Source organism: Carlito syrichta, unplaced genomic scaffold, assembly GCF_000164805.1.
Source record: "Carlito syrichta isolate Samal-C Ts95f unplaced genomic scaffold, Tarsius_syrichta-2.0.1 Scaffold143912, whole genome shotgun sequence".
Lineage (NCBI taxonomy): Eukaryota > Metazoa > Chordata > Mammalia > Primates > Tarsiidae > Carlito > Carlito syrichta.
In genome coordinates this window covers 69,051-91,966 of record NW_007088008.1, presented here as the reverse complement: position 1 = coordinate 91,966, position 22,916 = coordinate 69,051, and the positions used below count along the sequence as shown (strand labels likewise).

The 22,916-nt window shown below is 43.4% G+C and overlaps 1 protein-coding gene and 1 non-coding gene across 3 annotated transcripts in view; both read right to left on the bottom strand.

Annotated features, from left to right (window-relative positions):
* Positions 1–22,916, bottom strand: part of GON4L (gon-4 like) — a 72,537-nt gene that overhangs the window by 16,973 nt on the left and 32,648 nt on the right. The window contains exons 11-17 of one of the 2 annotated variants that reach the window (XM_021708706.1): positions 20,544–20,736; positions 13,451–13,552; positions 9,065–9,105; positions 8,069–8,172; positions 3,362–3,560; positions 2,003–2,089; positions 935–1,106 (exon numbers count right to left, since the gene is read on the bottom strand). In XM_021708706.1, coding sequence (XP_021564381.1) covers positions 935–1,106; positions 2,003–2,089; positions 3,362–3,560; positions 8,069–8,172; positions 9,065–9,105; positions 13,451–13,552; positions 20,544–20,736 — 898 coding nt within the window. Of the gene's footprint in view, positions 1–934; positions 1,107–2,002; positions 2,090–3,361; positions 3,561–8,068; positions 8,173–9,060; positions 9,106–13,450; positions 13,553–20,543; positions 20,737–22,916 lie in introns of those variants that run through there. The other variant, XM_021708707.1, reaches the window with a different exon arrangement.
* TRNAD-GUC lies at positions 12,890–12,960 on the bottom strand. The gene has a single exon. It is a non-coding gene; the product is annotated as a tRNA-Asp (tRNA).

Below are 22,916 nucleotides of genomic sequence, written 5' to 3'. Positions count from 1 at the left end.
TAATCCCAGCACTTTGGGAGGCCAAGGTGAGAGGATTGCCTGAGCCCGTGGGTTCGAGACGCGCCTGGGGAAATTGGTGAAACCTCATCTCTACAATAAATCAAAAATTAGCTGGGTGTGCTACCGCACGCCTGTAGTTCCGACTACCTGAAAGGCGGAAGGATCGCCATAGCCCAGCAGGTCGAGGCTGCGGTAGCCAGGAGCGTGCCACTGCCCTCCAGCCTGGGTGTCAGAGTGAGACTCCAAATCAAAAATAAATAAATAAATAAAAATCGAGTCCAAAGACAAACTCAAATCCAGAACAAACCATAACTGATTTGCTAAATCAGGAAACAAATCAGAAGCAAATATTTCGCTTAAGGGAACAGCAAATATTTTCTCAAAAAGTATCAAGCCAATGCAAGATAGAAATGATATATGCAAATTTCTTTAAAACACTGAATGTGACAAATACACAATCTCTAACTTGTGCCTAGCTGCCAATTCAACATCCCATTCAAAATAGAGATACTACCTACCTATAATCATTATAAGAAATATAATGAGTTGAACTTAATAAACCAAATATAACCAAACTTTACCCACCTGATTTCTATCTTGCCCAGACCCCAGTTTGTCTTCATCTGACTCCTAATACTATCTTCCTATAATTTAAGTCCAATTCTTAGCACCGAGTCCCATATCTCTACTGCCATACATCCTTAACCTGTTCACTGCCTACATGCCTTACCTAAGCCCAAATGTTACCATGCAATTCTAGAACTTAGACAATAAAGTTGAAAAAAATTAAAACTGAAAAAAATTAAAAGTATCCTATGTCATCCATTCCTAGGATATTGTCTCTAGAAAATTATCTGTAGGAAAATTATCTGTAGGATAAGACTCCCACCTCTCACTGCAAGCAAAAACATAAAGGTGACACATCTGTCCCTACCAGTCTTCTTGACGGTTTTATGAGGACTCCAGTCAATGCTGACATGTGTGTTGAAGTCTTCAATAAGCTGCATAGCTGCCATTAAGTTACAGGGTTGGAACAAGGTCTGAAACTTGGGGTTGAACTGATGGTGAAGGGCCATGGAGCTTTGAGCAAAGGTTCCCAGCTCTTTCTGGGAAAACAAAACACAAAAAAGATCTAATACAATTCCACACAATTAATACCAGTAGCCCTTAGAACCTAAATCAGAAACTGTCTTTCCTACTATAGCATTAAAACAGGTAAAAAATAATCAAGTCTTTCACAATAAACATTATTCCATTAAGACTACCCTTTTTCTGAGTCCTTAGATATTCCTCAGCTTTGTGGATGTATGATCTAAGAGCTCCCGACCTAGAATTAAGATTCTCAAGAATGAGTCATTACTTGAAAATAATGTTTTTCCTCTGGTTTTTCTGAACAATGCCAACAACAAAAGTACTCCTCGTGATGCTCTGAACACATTTAGAGGTGAATACATTCTGTTGACCACCAAGGAAGTTTAGAGTACTAGCAAACGTACTCCTCAAACTCCAAAGAATCTTACTTGAGAAGCAGAGTATCATCATTACCTGCCCAAAAGTTCAGGGACAATTTTTATAATAAGAGCTTAACATTTCAAATTTAAAGTCCTTCCTCCAAAAGACTTCAAACTGTCATATTCAAAGTTAATTCTACACATGAGACACTAATATTTAGTCTAATAAGAGGGCAACGAATTTGACATTTATAAACAAATAGCAGTACCAAAACCTAAAAAGTCAGAGTGATCTAAAAATGAGGACAAGAACCCAATAAAAATATCAGAACAGTATTAAAAAAACTGAATATACTCTCTATCCTTTCATGAGAATCTGTGGCTTATGCCCTCTCAGCAAACAATGGAAACCAGAAGAGAAAGTAGTTATAGCCAAAAACATTCAGGAGGGATGAATAAATGGAGACGAAGATCAGCGAATAACTGATAAATGATTTGTCAAGCTAATCTCATATGCAAGTCTTTAGAATTAGGGATATCTGGAACCTTACAAGAAATATCCTGGTTGTATTGGCCTCTGAATCGAGACTGGGGTTTGAGGTGGCGAGAAGATGGATTTGCGTCAACAGCTGAACATGCTGGGGAGGGAAAGAAAATAGCAGAGTGACATGTTATGACGTTGCCATCTCAGGACCCCAGAGAGAGTTTACTAAGATGTTTGCAACTGACGTGCTGCCTATTGCACTAAGGAGGCAAGTTATCTGCAACTTTATCACACCTATTTTGCTTTCTGGAGAACATAGGATCTTCACATAAACTTCTCAGACATGTTCCCTTAAGCAAAATGACAGAACCAGAAGAAGTTAAACCTCAAACCAGAGGGACTAATATTAGAAAGAAGAAAACAATGTCTTCTGGCAGTGAAGGCTCTCAAATTTCAGAATGGATTACTAAGGACTCTTAGAAACCTATAATCCTGAATACTATTAGGGTCTTTGTGCTTTTTTTGCCTGAGCCATAAAGCATGAACTTGATGACCTCTCAAGGTCCTAATGATGTGAAAATCCTATGGTCCATGGTTTCAACAGGTAGCAAGATACCTATCTCTGACATTCATTAATTCATTCATTTATTTTAGTTGGAGTCTCATTCTGTCACCCAGGCTGGAATGCAATGGCACACTCACTGCCTCTGCAGCCTCAACCTGTTGGGCTCAGGTGATCCTTCCACCTAAGCCTTCCGAGTAGGTGAAGCCACAGGTGCATGCCACCATGCTTGCTAATTTTTTGACTTACTGTCGCGATGAGGTCTTGCCAAGTTGCCCAGGCTGGTCTCGAACCCGTGGGCTCAGGCAATTCTCTCACCTCGGCCTCCCAGAGTGCTGGGATTATAGGCATGAGCCACCGTGCCCAGCCTTTTAAAATATTTATTTAGCTGGGCTCGGTGGCTCAGCCTGTAATCCCAGCACTCTGGGAGGCTGAGGTGAGTGAATTGCCTGAGCCCATGGGTTCGTGACCCACCTGGGCAACTTGGCGAGACCTCATCTCTACAATAAATAAAAAAAAAAACTAGCCGGGCGTGGTAGCGCGCGCCTGTAGTTCCAGCTACTTGGACGACTGAGGCAGAAGGATCACCGGAGCCCAGCAGGTCAAGGCTGTGGTGGCCGGGAGCGGCCACTGCACTCCAGTCTGGGCGTTGGAATGAGACTTCAACTCAAAAAAATAAAAATAAATAAATAAATAAATAAATAAAATAAAATATTTATATTAGAGATGAGGTTTTACCAAGTTGCCCAAGACAATTCTCTCACCTCCGCCTCCCAAAGTGCTGAGATTACAGGCATGTTCAATCATGTCCAGCTTATCTCTCACTTTTATAAAGCTACTAATGAACATGATCAAGAGTCTTACCTGCTGCATCTGCTGCTGGAGTCTCTTTCTCTGTGCTGCATCTAGAATCAGAGTCTGATGTATTTTCTCACTCTGGGGCTTAACCTTCTCTACCTCCTGCTGTTGTTTGGCTGAAGATTTCTTCATTTTCAACTGTTCAAATAGCTCCTTCACTGTCCGATGTTGTTCATTCAGCAAGTTGGCCAGTGGTTCCTCAAACCTATCCCCAACAGGGAGATGACTGAATCTGAATATTTCTCTAGGTCCACAGCACATACAGTTCCATCTCATGATGAGCTAAGAGAGCCTACTGTTTTGTTTTTTGGTTTTTGCTTTTTTTGAGTCAGTCTCACTCTGCTGCCCAGGCTGGAGTGCAATGGCACACTCATGGCCACCGCAGTCTCGATCTGCTCTGCTCAGGTGATCCTTCCGCCTCAGTCTTCCAAGTAGCTGGAACTACAGGCACGTGCCACCATGCCCAGCTAATTTTTTGATTTACTGTAGAGATGAGGTTGCCCAGGCTTGTCTGGAACCCACAGGCTCAGGCAATTCTCTCACCTCGGATTCCAAAATTGCTGGGATTATAGGCGTGATCCACTACGACTGGTCTGAGCCTACTGTTAATTGCCAAATCCCAATTTAGCCAACAGTCAAACTCCCAGCCTTATCCACAAATTTTCCCAAAGATGTCAGTATAGATTCAAATAAGATGATTCTGTACTATCCACCACCTCATTCTTATATAATTACTCCTCCAAGTAATATACAAATGAAGAAGAAATTGAACAAAACTCTAGGAACATCTGGATAGCAAAGCAGCCAAGGAGCTAGTGGGAACTCATCATTTGTGTTTGTTCTCTAATTTAGCAGGTCAAGCTTGTCCTGTTTTCTATTCATTCGGGTTGCTCTGCCTTTCTTTCTTAAGAAGTCAAAGACCTTCCAGCATAGAGCAAGAAAGGAATATCCTAAAATACATAGTAGTTTAGATGAAAGTTAGATTAAGAGCCAGGCTCAGTGGCTCAGCCTGTAATCCCAGCACTTTGGGAGGTGGAAGTGAGTGGACTGCCTGAGCCCGCAGGTTCGAGATCAGCCTGGGGAACTTGGCAAGACCTTGTCTCTACAATAAATCAAAAATTAGCTGGGCATGGTAGTATGCGCCTGTAGTTCCAGCTACTTGGAAGGCTAAGGCAGGAGGATCACTAGAGTCCAGCAGGTTAATGCTGGGGTGGCCATGAGTGTGTGACTGCACTCTAGCCTGGGTGATGGAGTAAGGTTCCACCTCAAAAAAAAAAAAAAGTTGGCCAGGCTCGGTGGCTCAGCACTTTGGGAGGCTGAGGTGAGTGGATTGCCTGAGTCCGCAGGTTCAAGACCCGCCTGGGTAACTTGACGAGACCTCATCTCTACAATAAATCAAAAATTAGCTGGGCATGATAGCGCGCGCCTGTAGTTCCAGCTACTTGGAAGGCTGAGGCGGAAGGATCGCTGGAGTCCAGCAGTTCAAGGCTGCGGTGGCCGGGAGCGGCCACTGCACTCCAGTCTGGGTGACAGAGTGAGACTCAAACTCAAACTCAAAAAAAAAGGTTAGATTAAATATTACTCTACTGGCTGAGTGTGGTGACTCATGCCTGTAATCCAAGCATATTGGTAGGCTGAGACAGAAGGATTGCTTGAACCCAGAGGTTGGGACCAATCTAGGCAACATAGTGAGACCTCACCTCTACAAAAAAAATCAAAAAATTAGCCAGGCATGGTGGTATGCACCTGTAGTCTCAGCTAGTTGGGAGGCTGAGGTAGAAGGATTGCCTGAGCCCAGGAGTTGGAGGCTGTAGTGTGCTATGATCATGCCACTAAACTTTAGCCTGGACAACACAGTGAAACCCCACCTCAAAAAAATAATAAATAGGCTGGGTGCGGTGACTCAGGCCTGTAATCCCAGCACTTTAAGAGGTTGTGGCAAGAGGATTGCCTGAGCCCAAAGGTTCGAGACCAGCCTGGGCAACTTGGTGAGACCTTCGTCTCTACAGTAAAAAAAAAAAAAAAAAAAAATAGACGGGCGTGGTGGTGCACACAGTAGTTACAGCTACTTGGAAGGCTGAGGCTGAAGGATCACCTGAGTCCAGCAAGTCAAGGCTGTGGGGGTGGTGAGTGTGCCACTGCACTCCAGCCTGGGTGACTGAGTGAGATTCCAACTCAAAAAATAATAACAATAATAATTAGAACACTACTGTCATTCATAAAACATCTTCTTTTAGACCTTTTAAAATTCCTCTTTCAAAAAATGAACAGAAAAAGAAAAAAAAACGGAAAAAGAAAAAAAAAGTCCTCTTCCAAAGTGGGGACCAAAGGAAGGCCCAAATATTACCTGTACAATGACTACTTACGTACCTAACCCTGAGATGTACCCCACATCTTTAAAACAAAAATAAATTCCTCGGCCAGGCACAGTGGCTCAAGTTCATAATCCCAGTACTTTGGGAGGCCAAGGTGAGAGAACTGAGTGAGCCCAGGGGTTTGAGACCAGCCTGGGCAACTTGGTGAGACTGTGTCTCTACAATATATCAAAAAATTAGTCAGGCGTGGTAGCACGTACCTGTAGTCTGGCTACTTGGAAGGCTGAGGCAGAAGGATCACCTGAGCCCAGCGGATCCACGCTGGGTTGGCCATGAGCATGACACTGCACTCCAGCCTGGGTGACAGAGTGAGACTCTGACTAAAAAAAAAAATTCTTCTTCTACATTTCTTTACCCTAACTTCCCACTCCTATCTTCCTCAGAGGCTGTTTCCAGGACTGAAGCAAAAATCCAAATACCCAGCATGTATTGAAGTAAAGGCAGAACAAGGTACTTAAATGATTAAGCACATGCTTATACCCTATGCAACCTGGGTAAGTAACTATGACTAGCTGGTTACTGTATTTCAAGGAATCCCATATAATGGAGCTATAATTAAATTATAACTTTTTTCATAGTCTCTGGGAATGACGTTTATATTTCCTTTTATAGAATTTGCTGCAAGTTTGGACAGCATAGGGTAAAAACCTAAAGACTTTTCTGAGAACTGAAAACTTTTCACCATCTGTACTCCAGAAAAGTAGAAGCATTATAAAGCAGATGATGCAAAAATAGCCTGCACCCAATTTTAATCAGTATCACTTGGAAAGTTGATAAGGTGAGCAGACAACTCACTTTCCCAGGGCTGTTTGTTTTTAACTATCGGTATACTTACAGAACCCAGGACGTTTTATTTAATCAATGATTAAACCAGGTTTGCATTTGCAACTGAAAGAGCAGCAGCAGCCTAAGTACAGTCATGCACCGCATAAGGACATTTCAGTCAGTGATGACCAGCATATAAAGGTGGTCCCCTAAGATTACAATATCATATTTTTACTGTACCTTTTCCTATGTTTAGATATGATTAGATACACAAATACCATCGTGTTTGCCTATAGTATTCAGCACAGAAACATGCTGCACAGGTTTGTAGCCTACTAACAACAGTATATGTGCATATGTGTAGTAGGTGCGTATGTAGTAGGCTGTATCATCTCGGTTTGTGTAAGTATATTCTATGATGTTTGCACAAATGCCAAAATCACCTAATAACACATTTCTCAGAATGTATCTGCATGGCTGAACGATACATGATTGTATATTAATGAATACCAGAAGGTAACTGAATTCAAAGAGGAGTTTTAAACAACTTCTATAACTTCCAAATTTTAAAAAGTTATACACAGAGTTGAGTAGTGGAACCAAAAGATGCTTATGAATCAAATTCCATTATAAGTTCCCAGGACAAATGGTTCCACTCTGCCATACCAGAATTTTATCCTATGAACTACAAGTCGAAATAAGGGGTCAAATACTGACTCTTTGTAACCTTGACATTTTAGGTGTAGTTATACGTGGTATTTGTTGTAATGGAGTAGGACTGGTATTGCTGGTGTTTCCATATTAGTTGGTAGATCTTGTCTTTTTCATTAAATTGGAAGGTCTAGCTTTCAGACGGATCCCAAGTTCTCTACTTACTAATGCTGTTAAATTAAAACACAGGACTAATTAGATAGGCTGTGGGTCTGTTCACTTTGTTTGGTTCCACCTATGGTACAAACTGCATCTAACCTCCAGCCATTCATCAAATGATCGTATGCCGCTACTCACAATGGCTAATAATAGATTAAAATGCAGATGTAAACCCACCACAAAAATAAGGGAAAAAACTAAAGGATCCTCTATCAGGATGGTATAACAGAAGTGCCAGCTTCAAGCAAACAGGTCAGTACATATGTTTCAGATTCCTTGATGCAGGTGCTTCAGGGTTTGCTCAACTAAGGCCTAGATAACTAACAAATTTTCAGTAACATCTAGCACATGTTAATGAAAAATAAGGAGAAAAAAAGAGACATACTGCATATTACAATTCGGGGTAGTTTCATGGCTGGTGCATGGAGTTCTACACACCTCTCCAGAACCACTCACCCGGAGAAGCTGCTATGGATGCCAGCTACTGTTTTTTTCCCTTCCCAAACAGACACAGCTTGGTCTATAGCTGTACTGCCCCATAACAGGGAGACTTTGCACTTGACATCTAACTCTTCGCAAGGCTCTACACCCTTACATCAGTAACAGAAATCAGTTAGGGATGAAAAATTGTTAATTGCAATTTCTGAAATCCTTTTCAGAACTTTTCCTCCATTCAAAGTCTCAAGGTCTTAAGCTAGCCTACCGTAGGGCTTGAGGGGTGTTAAAGTTAGGCCGAGACTCAGCCACACGCTCCTCCTCTTCTGGGCCGTCATCTTCCATGTTGGAGAATCCCATCTCATCTTGGAACTGTGGACAAAGGAAAAGGAGGGTTTCCCAGGGAACAGACCTAGGAAATGCATTCCGGCAGTGAGAAGGCAGAGCAAAGACTATAGACTACTGGACTTTAATAATTCAGACACCCAGAAAGAGCTTGCATTAGAACCTTTCTCACTTCAGGGCTCACACAATCCCACACTTGGGATGACTATTATGTCACAAAAAAGTCTCTCAATCAGGCAACTTGCAATGATAAGGACAAAGCATGAATAACTCAAAATGATCGATCTCTTAAACAGAAATATCCTTCTTTTTCTTTTTTTTGATCCAGAGTCTCACTCTGTCACCCATCTGGAGTGCAGTGGCACACTCACAGACACCAGAGCCTGAATCTGCTGGGCTCAGGTGATCCTTCTGCCTCAGCCTTCCAAGTAGCTGGAATGACAGACGAGCGCCACCATGCCCAGCTAATTTTTTGATTTACTGTAGAGACGAGAAATCCGTGGGCTCAAATCCGTGGGCTCAGGCAATCCTCTTGCCTCCGCCTCTCAAAGTGCTGGGATTACAGGCATGAGCCACAGCAGAAATACCTTTCAAAAGACAAATTTATGAAAAAGGTAACTATGTGAGCTCAGGTTGGTCTAAAACTACTTGACAATCTGTAAGGACACACCAAATGGTAAAAGAGGCCATCAAAATTTTGCAAGTAAAATTTTACAAAGAATAACCTAAATGTGGAGAATTAAGAGCTTACTAGTTAGCAAAATTCTCTGGTCATAATATTCTTTCCTGAGTGGACAAAAGAAGAATTGGCATGGTCAGACTACCCTTCTAGAAAGGAGGATCTCAGGGACCAATTGTCAGATCTTGTTGAAGAATCTACTTTTATTATACCAGTTCTCACTTAAGGATCATTACTCACAGTTTCAAAAAGCTCTTCCATCAGCTCATTTACTTCCTTTTCTGCAAAAAATCCAAACAGAATGTTGTTGGCATAAATTCATTTCATTTTGCAGTAAGGGGGATTTCCATGAAGACAATGTATGTTGTTTTTAGCAAGGCCACTAACAAAATCCTCATATGTATCCTTCATTCATTCACTCAAAAACATTTATTGAACACTATGTTTCAATCCCTGTTCTAGATGTTTGGGATACATGAGAGAACAAGAGAGACAGTTCTAATCTCATGAAACCTAAATTCTAATAGAAAGACGTGCAGAAAATGTGAGCTAGACGATTTTACAATTAGATAAATTCAGAGTTGGTTGGCCTATCCAAACCCACAGAGTACTGAATAGAGTCAAAAGACAAGTCTCCGCCAGGCGTGGTGGTTCCTGTAATCCCAGCACACTGGGAGTTAGAGATGTAGGACTGCCTGAGCTCAGGGGTTTGAGACTAGGTTGGGCAACTTGGCGAGATCTCGTCTCTACAATAAATAAAAAAATTAGCTGGGCATGGTGGCACACACCTGTGGTTCCAGCTTAGAAGGCTAAGGCAGAATGACCACCTAAACCCAGCAGGTCAAGGCTGCAGTGGCCATGAGCGTGCTACTGCACTCCAGCTTGGGTAATAGAGTAAGACTCTGACCAAAAAAAAAAAAAAAAAAAAGACAAGTCTCCAGTGGTATGTCAGAGGACCCTGTCTTTGGATCTGAACTATTCAATAACTTCATCAATGACTTAGATAATTCAGAGAACATATTAACAAATCTATAGATGACATAAAGCTGAAAGGGACTGATAATCCAATTGATGTAAAAATCAAAATTCTGTTTTCTCAAATCAACTAAATAGAACATATGGGGATGCATTTAAAGTTCTATAGTTGGGATTTTTTTTTTTTGAGTTCCAGTCTCGCTCTGTTGCCCAGGCTGGAGTGCAGAGGCATGCTCACGGCCATCACAGCCTCGACCTAGTGGGCTCAGGTGATCTTTTTTTGCCTCAGCCTTCCAAGTAGCTGGAACTACAGTCATGTGCTACCATACTCAGCTAATTTTTGACTTATTGTACAAACGAGGTCTCACCAAGTTGCTCAGGTTGGTCTCGAACCCGTGAGCTCAGGCAATCCATTCACCTCAGCCTCTCAAAGTGCTAGGATTATAGGCTGAGCCACCAAGTCCGGCCCATAGTTAGGATTTTTAAAAATCAGTTTCTCAATTTTGTAAATACCCTTATCAAGAGGTCATAAAAGAGTTAAAATTCATTGCTTGAGGCCAGGAGTAAGGATCATCATCCTAAGTGAACTCACTCAGAAACAGAAAACCAAACAGCATGCTCTCACTCAGATATGGCAGCTAAGATACAGTCACAAAGATGGAAATAATAGACACTTGGGGACACCAATAAGGGGGGAACTGGGGAGGAGGGGTTAAGGTTCAGAGACTGCCTACAGGGCAATATGTCACTATCTGGGGAATGAACCATCTGAGACCCAATTCCCACCACTACAGAGTATGTCCCTGTAACAAACATGTATGTGCACCCCTGAGTCTAAAATTTTTTTTAGGCCAGGTTCAGTGGCTCAGCCTGTAATCCCAGCACCCTGGGAGGCTGAGGTGAGTAGATTGCCTGAGCCCGGGGGTTTGAGACCAGCCAGGCAACTTGGTGAGACCTCATCTCTATAATAAATATTTTTTTAAATGAGCTGGGCATAGTAGCGTGTGCCTTTAGCTCCGGCCACTTGAAAGGCTGAGGCAAAAGGATCACCAGAGCCCAGCAGGTCGATGATGGGGTGGCTGTGAGCATGCCACTGCACTCCAGCTTGGGTGACAGAGTGAGACTCCAATTCAAATAAATAAATAAATAATAAATAAAATAAAACATTTTAAATTAAATTTTAAAAAAGAAAAGAAAAAATAAGATAATAGAGACATAAGAAGCAAGACAAAAATTAAAATTTTACCCAGTTAGGCTGGGCACAGTGGCTCACGCCTATAATCCCAGCACTTGTGAAGTCGAGGTAAGAGGATTGCCTGAGCCCACAGGTTCAAGACCAGCCTGGGCAACTTGGTGAGACCTTGTCTCTACAATAAATTTTTTAAAAATAGCCAGATATGGTGACAGTGCTTGGAGTTCCAGCTACTTGAAAGGTTGAGGCGGAAGGATCCCCTGAGCCCAGCAGGCCAAGGCTGCAGTGTCCATGAGCATGCCACTGCAGTCCAGCCTGGGCAACAGAGTGAGACTCCAAATAAAATATTTAAAAAAATTTTTTTTTACCCAACTTTCATTTGTGATCGCAGAACTCTATGACTAGAAAGAGGGCTCTAATTCAGGCATCTCAAAAAAGTTCACTATTTGACTGCCAAATAGTGCTACCAGTTCTATAGCAACAAACAACATAAAGTTCTTGAGCTCAGAGTCTAGGAGAGAAGACAGATACTAAATAAGTAATTATGAGAGCGATGTGTATATGAAGGACATAAAAAGTGCTTTGTACCAGTAGTACAAAGCCAGAAGATTAATCCTAATTAAGAAAGATCTCCCTGAGAAATTACATGTAAACTGAAGACAGTAATGGTTAGACAAACAGGGAAGACTAGTGGACTCCAGGCTGACAGCTGAACTGAAATGAGATCTGCTTTGCTGCTTCCAGCAGATGTTTCCTTATCAGCATATGACACTGTTGACCATTCCCTCCTTCTCAGAAGACTCTTCCTTGGATTTCTGTGACAGGAGAGTTTCCTGGTTTTCTCATACTTCCCTAGAACCTCCTTCATGGTTTTCTTAAGCCTAAATCCTCAAGTCTTTTCATTCTACACTTTCTCTTTGATTCCTGGTGCTCACCTTTCAATGCATCTCTTAAATTAACTGTCATAATATATCAAAATAAATGGAAGATTTTCATAAAGGAAATGGTACTCTCATCTTAAAAACAAGATAAAAGATGCAACAGAGCAATAAAATAGAATGTAAGTCGTACATAATTCTCTTTGCAGAAATAACTGTAAGCCGGGCTTGGTGACTCAGCCTGTAATCTCGCGCCTTGGGTGGCTGAGGTGAGTGAACTGCCTGAGCCTGCGGGTTCAAGACTCGCCTGGGTAACTTGGTGAGACCTCATCTCTACAAAAAATCAAAAAATTAGCCGGGTGCGGTAGCGCACACCTGTCGTTCCAGCAACTTGGAAGGCTGAGGCAGAAGGATCGCCAGAGCCCAGCAGGTCGAGGCTGCGGTGGCTGGGAGTGGCCACTGCACTCCAGTCTGGGCAACTCAAAAAAACACAAAAAAACAAAAAAAGAAATAACTGTATTATTTAGGTATGTTATAAATACTTTTGGATGCTTATAAAGCTCTCTCCATAACCTGGTCAAGAGCCTGCATCTTACCTTCTCGACTTCTCGACATTGTATATGTTAGTCCAGTACAGGGTCATGCATACAGTCAATATAAATCAATGGTTTCTGAAATATGTTTTCTTGGTTTTGTGGCCCCAAAGGTGGAATTTTTTTTTTTTTTTTTTTTTTTTGCATTGGAGTCTCACTCCATTGCCCAGACTGGAGGGCACTGGCACACTCCCAGCCACTGCAACCTGGACCGGCTGGGCTCCGCCTCAGTCTTTCGAGTAGTCGGAATTACAGGCACGTGCTATCACACCTGGCTAATTTTTGATTTATTGTAGAGATGAGATCTCACCAAGTTGCCTAGGCAGGTCTCAAACCCGCGGGCTCAGGCAATCCACTCACCTCAGCCTCCCAAAGCACAGGATTATAGGCTGAGCCACCGAGCCCGATTGAAGAGTAAGCCACTGGCCTCCCCATCGGGGAATCGAACCCCGTCTCCCACGTGACAGGCGGGTGTACTCACCATTATACTAATGAGGACAACCACGGGATTTTAAAATATATATTCAAATTTAAAGAATTATAGAAATAAATAGGTAAGAAACTTAAATGTCTTAACTTGGATGAGCTGCAAACTTCACCCCCAAAAATCTACACAGTAAACAAAGGCAGATGTAGAGCAGTTAAGAGCAGGACTCAGCTGGGCACAGTAGCTCATGCCTTTGGGAGGCTGAGATAAGAAGATTGTTTGAGTCCAGGAGTTCGAGACCAGCCTAGGCAACTTAGCAAGACCTCTTCTCTACAAAAAATTAAAAAATTAGTCTGGCATGGTGGTACTTGCCTATAGTCCCAGCTACTCGGGAGGCTGAGGCAGAAGGATCACCTGACACCAGAAAATTGAGGCTATAATAAGGATATGATCATGGCACTGCACTCCAGCCTGGGCAACAGAGGCTGAAACCCCCCCCAAAAAAAGAAAAGAAAAGAAAAGAAAGGAAAAAAGCAGGACTTATAATAAACACAGACTCACTGGTGATTCTCACAGCCCGGTCAGTACGGAAATCCTCTGTGTCTGGTTCATCAAGATCTTCCAGGAAATTATACTCTGGATCATCATCGTCATCTGCTTCATCTAGGGAAAAAAATGTTTCAGATACTCATTCCCAACTTTGAAACGCTAGAGAAAATTTAAGACTTTTAACACCATAAGAACTGTTCCAATAAAGCACATTTAAGCTGGGCTCGGTGGCTCAGCCTGTAATCCTGCGCCTTTGGGAGGCTGAGGTGAGTGGATTGCCTGAGCCCGCGGGTTTGAGACCCGCCTTGGCAGCAAGACCTCATCTCTACAATAAATCAAAAAATCAGCAGGGCATGGTAGCGCATGCCTGTAATTCCGGTTACTCAGAAGGTTGAGGCGGAAAGATCGCCGGAGCACAGCAGGTCGAGGCTGCGGTGGCCGGGAGTGGCCACTACGCTCCAGTCTGGGTGACAGAGCGAGACTCCAACTCAAAAAAAAACAAAAAAACAAAACAAAAAAAACACATTTAATCTTAGCTTTTAAAATAAATTTTTTTCTGATCTATCACAAAAACGAAGAACAGAACAGAGCACCACATGTTCTCACTCATAAGAGGACCCTGAGCATTTACCATAATACTATAAGAAAGGGATCGGCAGTAGCGGGATACTGTGGTGGGGGGGGCAGGGTCTGCGTGTGTGCACAACATCAATAAGGGTATCTAACTTTACACCAGGCAAAGTGGGGACCAAAGGGAGGTCCAAATTTTACCTGTTCAATGACCACTTGTATACCTAATCCCGAACTGTACCCCACATCCTTAAAATAAAATTTAAAAATTAAAAAAATAAAATAACTTTTATCCTCAGTGACTTTGCACAAATCATTTCCCAAAGATGACTTGTCTCTTCTTGTCAATAAGCAGGTTCCTTCCTTCTTTTAAACAACTTAAATCTCTAAATAAGCAGCAAAGGCCAGAAAAATGAATATGTAATTTGTTATCAGTAATCTCACTTTGAGTAGTGTATCTCATGAAAATAATAGCTTTTGTAAAAGCTATCTGTACAGAGCCAGGCTCGGTGGCTCAACCTGTATTCCCGTGCTTTGGGAGGCTGAGGTAAGTGGATTGCCTGGGTTCAAGACCCACCTGGGCAACTTGGTAAGACCTCATCTCTATAATAAATCAAAAATTAGCCGGGTGTGGTAGTGCACCTCTGTAGTTCCAGCTACTTGGAAGGCTGAGGCTAAAGGATCATTGGAGCCCAGCAGGTCGAGGCTGCAGTGGTCGGGAGTGGCCACTGCACTCCAGTCTGCTTTTAATTGCAGTGCTTTAGGAGGCTTGAGGCAGGAGGACTTCTTGAAGTCAGGAGTCTGAGAACAGCCTTAGCAACACAGTGAGATCCTATCTTTATAAAAAATTAAAATTAAAAAATAAAATAAGCCAGGCTAGGATGCATGCCTGTAGTCCTATACAATCTGGAGGCTAAGGAAAGAGGATCACTTGAGCCCAAGAGTTTGAGGCTGTAGCAAGCTATGATCGTGCTACTGCACTATAGCCTGTGCAATAGAGTGAGACCCTGTCTCCAAAAAAATTAATAAGAAATAAAACATATGGAATTGTTATAATTTTAAGATAATATTTTTCACCAGACACCTTTAGATCAGGGCTGCCTAATAGAACATTCTGTGATAATAGGAATGATATATATATAAATATATGTGTGTGTGTGTGTGTGTGTGTGTGTGTGTGTGTGTGTGTGTATTGTACAATATACTAGCCACATGTGACTATTGAGAACTTGAAACATGCCTGGTGCAACTGAGGAACTGCATTAAAAAAAAAAAAGACCAGCCAGGCTCGGTGGCTCAGCCTGTAATCCCATGCCTTTGGGAGGTTGAGGTGAGTGAATTGCCTGAGCCCGCGGGTTCGAGACCCGCCTGGGCAGCGAGACCTCATCTCTACAATAAATAAAAAAATCAGCTGGGCATGGTAGCGCATGCCTGTAATTCCGGCTACTCGGAAGGCTGAGACGGAAGGATCGCCGGAGCCCAGCAGGTCGAGGCTGCGGTGGCTGGGAGCGGCCAATGCACTCCAGTCTGGGCATCAGAGTGAGACTCCAACTCAAAAAAAAAAACCAAACAAACAAACAAAAGACCAAAATGAGAATGCCTAAATTTCCTACTACTATACACATTAAACAGAAGAGATCTCTATGTATTACAATGGAAAAATATCTCAATTACATTGCTAAGTGAAAAAGGCAAATGGCAGATGCAGAACAGTATGTACAGTATAGTTCTTTTTGTGGAAAATAGTTCATATTTGAGATAAGTATGTGCTTAACCGAATATACAGAGAACAGCTAGAAAGAAATACATGAAAATATTACAAATATTGAATAATAGAACTCTTTCCACTGTGTACCCTTTTTTTTTTTTTGAGTTAAAGGTCTCACTGTTGCCCAGGCTGGAGTGCCATGGCAAGCTCACGGTCACCGCAGCCTCGACCTGCTGGGCTCAGGTGATTCTTCTGCCTCAGCCTTCCAAGTAGCTGGAACCACAGGCATCACACTCGGCTAATTTTTTGATTTATTGTAGAGACACGGTCTTGCCAAATTGCCCAGACTAGTCTCGAATCTCTGGGCTCAGGCAGTCCTCTCACCTCTGCCTCCTAAAGTGCTGGGATTACAGGTGTAAACCACCACGCCCAGCCTAGGTACCCTTTAACTGTTCATAATATAAGGGGAACCATGAAAATCATAATTATCTTTTGGAGGGTAGGTCCCTTATAGTACACTTGGAATTTGTTCCACCTGATCAAACGGCCAACCAAGGTTTTTATCTAAAAGTTTGGAGAAGTTTGCATCCCAATTTGCGGAAGAAACATCCCAAGTTGTGGCAAACAGGTGACAGTTTCTCCCACCATGACAACACACCTGCCCATACCCTGCTAAGGGTTCAGCAGCTTTTGACCAAAAATATCACCATCCTTGTGCCCCACCCTCCCTATTCACCCAATCTCACCCTGAGTGATTTTTTTTTTTTTGCTTTCCCAGATTTAAAAAAGTCCTGGCCAGGTTCGGTGGCTCAGCCTGTAATCCCAGCACTATGGGAGGCCGAGCCCAGTGGGTTCAAGACCCACCCAGGCAACTTGGCGAGACCTCATCCCTACAATAAAGCAAAAACTAGCCAGGCATGATAGAGCGCCTGTAGTTCTGGCTACTTGGAATGCTGAGGCAGAAGGATCGCCAGAGCCCAGCGGGTCAACGCTGCAGTGGCCAGGAGTGTGCCACTGCACTCCAGTCTGGGCAACAGAGTAAGACTCCAACCTAAATAAATAAATAAACAAAAATTTAAAAAGTCCTCAAAGGGAAACCTTTTGTCTATATGGAAGAGGTGAAACAAAAAACTGCAGAAGAACAAAACAGCATCAAAATCGACAGGTTCAAAAATTGTTTTGAGCAGTGGAAAAAGCATCTTGATAGGTGTATTGCATCTAACGGAGAGTACTTTGAAGGTGGCTAAAGTTTAAACAAGTAAGAACAAATATACAATTTTTTTATCAATAAATTCCAGGGTTTTTTGGGTTCCTGTCATAAACAAGCATCTTTTGTTAAAAACAAAAATACAAGCCGGGCTCGGTGGCTCAGCCTGTAATCCTGCGCCTTTGGGAGGCTAAGGTGAGTGGATTGCCTGAGCCCACGGGTTCAAGACCCGCCTGGGCAGCAAGACCTCATCTCTACAATAAATCAAAAAATCAGCCGGGCATGGTAGCACATGCCTGTAATTCCGGCTACTTGGAAGGCTGAGGTGGAAGGATCGCCGGAGCCCAGGAGGTCGAGGCTGCGGTGGCCAGGAGCGGCCACTGCACTCCAGTCTGGGCGACAGAGTGAGACTCCAACTCAAAAAAAAAAATACATACACATTATCTTTGATTTACATTTATTGGAAAACTTTTGCTGAGTAACCTTAATCTAGGGCCAGGTGCAGTGGCTCACACCTGTAATACCAGCACTTTGAAAAACTGAGGTGAAAGGATTGCTTGAGCAGGAGTTTGTGACCAGTCTAGTCAACATAGTAAGATTCCATCTCAACAAAAAAATTAAATTTAAAAATTAGCTGGATGTGGTGGTGCAAGCCTGTAGTCCCAGCTACTTGGTACGTTGAGGAGAGAGGATCGTCTGAGTCCAGGAGTTTAGGACTCTGGTGAGCCGTGATTGTGCCTATGTACTCCAGCCTGGGTGACAGAGAGAGACCCCAACTTAAAAAACAAAAACAAAAACATCAAACCTAATCTAACTTGATAATTCTTTACATAACATTTATACTCAGCTTATACTATATTAATTTGCATTATTTATACATAGGTATTTATTTATTTATTTATTTATTTATTGAGTTGGAGTCTCACTCTGTCGCCCAGACTGGAGTGCAGTGGCCGCTCCCGGGCACCGCAGCCTTGACTTGCTGGGCTCCGGCAATCCTTCCGCCTCAGCCTTCCAAGTAGCCAGAATTACAGGCATGTGCTACCACGCCCGGCTGATTTTTTGATTTATTGTAGAGATGAGGTCTCGCTGTCCAGGCGGGTCTCGAACCCACGGGCTCAGGCAATCCACCCACCTCAGCCCTCCAATGGCGCGGGATTACAGGCTGAGCCACCGAGCCCGGCTAGGCCCTGAAATCTACACCTTTAATAAACACCATCCAACACATATCCTTACACTCTTCAATTCTGATTCAAGTTCTAGGATACAAATTACGAGAAACAGTGCCCTAGACTCCCAAAGACCTGACAACCAAATCTGTCTGGTCTTTCTTCCCTAATAGCTACTAGCTCAGCTCCTTGAACCACAGTGATGAAAATGAGGGCACCAAAGCTGCAGCTATCAGTAAAGCTATGAGAACCTTTCTTACTGTCAATATTTTGTCAAAGACAAAAAGCACAGCTTGTTATAAAAAGTCATATCCTGGGCCAGGCACAGAGGCTCACACCTATAATCCTAGCACTTTGGGAAATCAAGGTAGGAGAATTGCTTTTGCTCCATCTCTACAAAAAAATGCAAACATTGGCCAGTGTGTGAGGTGCTGCCAAACACAGGACTCCATACTGAAACAATCTCTCTAGCAATCCCATGCAACATCAAGAGAGTGATCAAGCCAAGATAATCTGAATTGTTCCCTAGATTTTTCAGCTAGAACTAGTAGGGGAGAATTCTGATGTGTAGACAAAGCAAGAGGTAATCATGGAGTGCTTATGACCATAGTTGTAGTCTTGTAGAAAAAAGTAAGTTTGAGAATGAAGCTGAGTGACAAAAGTAAGCAAAATAGAAAGGGAAGAAAGATTTTAGCAATGCCTCAGTGGGACTGCATGCTTTTCTGCACTTCCCAAAGCATGGTTTCACTGGACCTCAGGAAGATAGAGTTAGGAATCTTTCACATGTATCATAAAGATCCTTATCATAATTTTTGTTTTGATGAATCAGTGAACCCTCACAAAACCGTATATAAAATTATGTGTGTGTGTGTGCATTTCAGGGGATTCAAACCTTAACATTCAAAATCTGCTCTTTTTTTTTTTTCTATAAAAATAACTAACTTGGGGAGGGGGGCAAAAAAAAAAAATCTAACTCTCTTATTCATTTTTTCTTTTCTTTTTTTTTTGAGTTGGAGTCTTACTCTGTCACCTAGGCTGGAGTGCAGTGCACACTCACAGCCACCACAGCCTCGACCTGCTGGACTCCGGAGATCCTTCCGCCTGAGCCTTCCAAGTAGTTGGAACTACAGGCATGCGCTACCATGCCCAGCTAATTTGTTTTTTTGAGTTGGAGTCTCACTCTGTCACCCAGACTGGAGTGTAGTGGCTGCTCCCAGCCACCGCAGCCTTGACCTGCTGGGTTCTGGCGATCCTTCTGCCTCAGCCTTCCAAGTAGCTGGAACTACAGGCGTGAGCTACCACGCCCGGCTAATTTTTAATTTTTATTGTAGAGATGAGGTCTCACCAACTTGCCCTGGCGGGTCGCGAACCCGCAGGCTCAGGTAATCCACTCATCTCAGCCTCCCAAAGACGCGGGATTACAGGCTGAGCCACCGAGCCCGGCTCCAGCTAATTTTTTAATTTATTGTAGGTCAAGGTCTTGCCAAGTTGCCCAGGCTGGTCTCGAACCCCTGGACTCAGGCAATCCTCTCTCCTTGACCTCCCAAAATGCTAAGATTACAGGCTTGAGCCACCGGCCCGGCTTATTCTTTTTTTATAGAGAGAAATCATAGCTGAAAGCATTCAAAATTTTGGGATTCAAAAGAGTCCCAAAAAGATTATTTAAACAAAAGGAAAAACAGGGCTGAGCTTGGTGGTGCATGTCTGTAATCCCAGTACTCTGGGAAGCCGAGGCAAGTGGATCACTAGTAAGGCCTAGTCTCTACCCGCCCCCCCCCAAAAAAAGATAGGTGGGCACGGCAGCATGCACCTGGTCCCAGCTACTTGGAAGGCTGAGGTGGAAGATCACTTGAGCCCAGGAGGTTGAGACTGAAGTGAGCTATGATCATACTACTGCACTCCAGCCTGGGCAACACAGAGACCCTATCTCAAAAAATAAAGATAAAATAAAAATTTTAAAACATACAAAAATAACAACAAAAAAAGAAAAAGAAATAAGAAAAATGATACAAGATACATTATCAATTAAATAAAATTAAATCAATTCACACAAAACACCCCACTCTTTAAGATTCCAACAAATGGCCGGGCTCAGTGGCTCAGCTGCAATCCCACGCCTTTGGGAGGCTGAGGTGAGTGGAATGCCTGGGCCCGCGGGTTCAAGACCCGCCTGGGCAGCAAGACCTCATCTCTCCAATAAATCAAAAAATCAGCCGGGCGTGGTAGCGCATGCCTATAATTCCGGCTACTTGGAAGGCTGAGGCAGAAGGATCGCCGGAACCCAGCAGGTCGAGGATGCGGTGGCCGGGAACGGCCACTGCACTCCAGTCTGGGCGACAGAGTGAGACTCCAACTCAAAAAAAAAAAATTAAAAATAAGATTCCAACTAATGAAAATTTTACCACAGAGATAATGGACAGAATAGATAATACACTGTAAACAAAAACTTGCCTTCATTTCCCACATCATCATTCATGAGTCCCCCTAGCCACATCTTCCAGTCTTCATCATCTGCTGTATTGGGGTCATACATATCTGGGGTGATGTCTGGAGCTTGGAGCTCTGCTTCTAGTTGACCCAAGGGAACATCTTTCAGGGGCATCTTGGAGCGCGTTCGAAAAGCAATGAGACTGTCATCCATGGGCTAGCCAAAGGAGAAAGAAAAAAAAAGTAACAGAGTGAATAATGTTTCTAAATTCTCTAATAAGCCTGATCATCCCCCTGTCCTTCTCAGCTTAAATCACAAGATCGCTCCTCTTAACAATTTGAGTTTATTATTGTTTGTTTCTCTGAGAAACTTTAAGAAAAATGACACCAGCCGGGCACAGTGGCTCACGCCTATAATTCCAGCACTTTGGAAGGCAGAGGCGAGAGGACTGCCTGAGCCCGTGGGTTGAAGACCAGCCTGGGAAACATGGCAAGACTTCGTCTCTACAATAAATCAAAAAATTAGCTGGGTGTGGTGGCGCATGCCTGTAGTTCCAGCTACTTGGAAGGCTGAGGCAGAAGGATTGCCTGAGTCCAGCAGGTCGAAGCTGCAGTGGTCATGAACAGCGTACCACTGTACTCCAGCCTGGGTGACAGAGTGAGACTCCAACTCAAAAAGAAAACAGAAAAAAAGAAAAATGACACCAGTTTGAAACCAACATTTCAAAAATATTTATAAGAGCTTTACTGATTCATGACCCGCCTGGGCAACTTAGTGAGACCTCATCTCTACAATAAATCAAAAATTAGCTGGGCGTGGAAGCGCGCGCCTGTAATTCCAGCTACTTGGAAAGCTGAGGCGGAAGGATCGCCGGAGCCTAGCAGGTCGAGGCTTCAGTGGCCAGGAGCAGAAACTGCACTCCAGTCTGGGCAACAGAGTGAGACTCCAACTCAAAAAAAAAAAAAAAAAGAGCTTTACTGAGACATCATTCATATACCATTAAAATTCACCCATGTAAAGTGCATAACTGAGTGAATTTTAGTACATTCAGAGTTATGCAACCATCACCACTATCTAATTCCAGAACATTTTATTATCCCAAAAAGAAATCCCAGCCAGGTGCAGTGGCTCATGCTTGTATTGTCAGCACTTTGAGAGGCAGAGGCGAAAGGACTGCCAGAGCCCAGGAGTTCAAGACCAGCTTGGGCAATTTAACAAGACCTTGTGACTACAATAGTTAAAAAAATAGCAAGGCGCAGTGGTACCTGCCTGTAGTTCCAGCTACTTGAAGGCTGAGGCAGAAGGATCACCTGAGGTCGCAGTGGCCATAGGTGTGACACTACACACCAGTCTGGGTGACAGAGTGAAACTCCTACTCAAAAAAAAAAAAAAAAAAGCCAGGCTCGGTGGCTCAGCCTGTAATCCCGCGCCTCTGGGAGGCTGAGGTGAGTGGATTGCCTGAGCCTGCGGGTTCAAGACCCGCCTGGGCAGCAAGACCTCATCTCTACAATAAATCAAAAATTAGCCGGGTGTGGTAGCGAGCGCCTGTAATTCCGGCTACTCGGAAGGCTGAGGCGGAAGGATCGCCGGAGCCCAGCAGGTTGAGGCCGCGGTAGCCGGGAGCGGCCACTGCACTCCAGTCTGGGCGACAGAGTGAGACTCCAACTCAAAAAAAAAAAACCCACCAAGTGCAGTGGCTCAAGCCTGTAATCCCAGCACTTTGAGAGGCAGAAGTGAGAGGATTGTCTGAGCTCAGGGGTTCAAGATCAGCCTGAGCAACATGGTGAGACCTCATATCTACAATAAATAAATTTTTTTAAAAAACAGCCAGGAGCGGGGGCACATGCCTGTGGTTCCAGCTACTTGGAAGCTGAGGTGGAAGGATCACCTGAATCCAGCAAGTCGAGGCTGCAGTGGCTGTGAGCATGCCACTGCACTCCAGCCTGGCAACAGAATGAGACTCTGACTCAAAAAAAAAAAAAGAAAGAAAAAAGAAACCCCATACCCATTAACAGTCCTTCCCCTTTTCCTCTCCTCCCAGTCCCTCCTGTTAACCATTAAGCTACTTCCGTCTCTATGGATCTGCTTCTGCTGGACATTTCATATAAATGGAATCACACAATGTATGGTCTATCTCTGGCTGCTTTCACTTAACAAAATACATCCAAAGCTCATCCTTGTTGTAGCAGTAATTCCTTTTTATTGTCAATAATATAATATTCCCTTGTATGGATATACAACATTTTTTATTTTTTGAGTTGGAGTCTCACTCTGTCACCCAGAGTGGAGTGCAGTGGCCGCTCCTGGCCACCGCAGCCTCCACCTGCTGGGCTCCGGCGATCCTTCGGCCTCAGCCTTCCAAGTAGCTGGAACTACAGGCGCGCACTACCACTCCC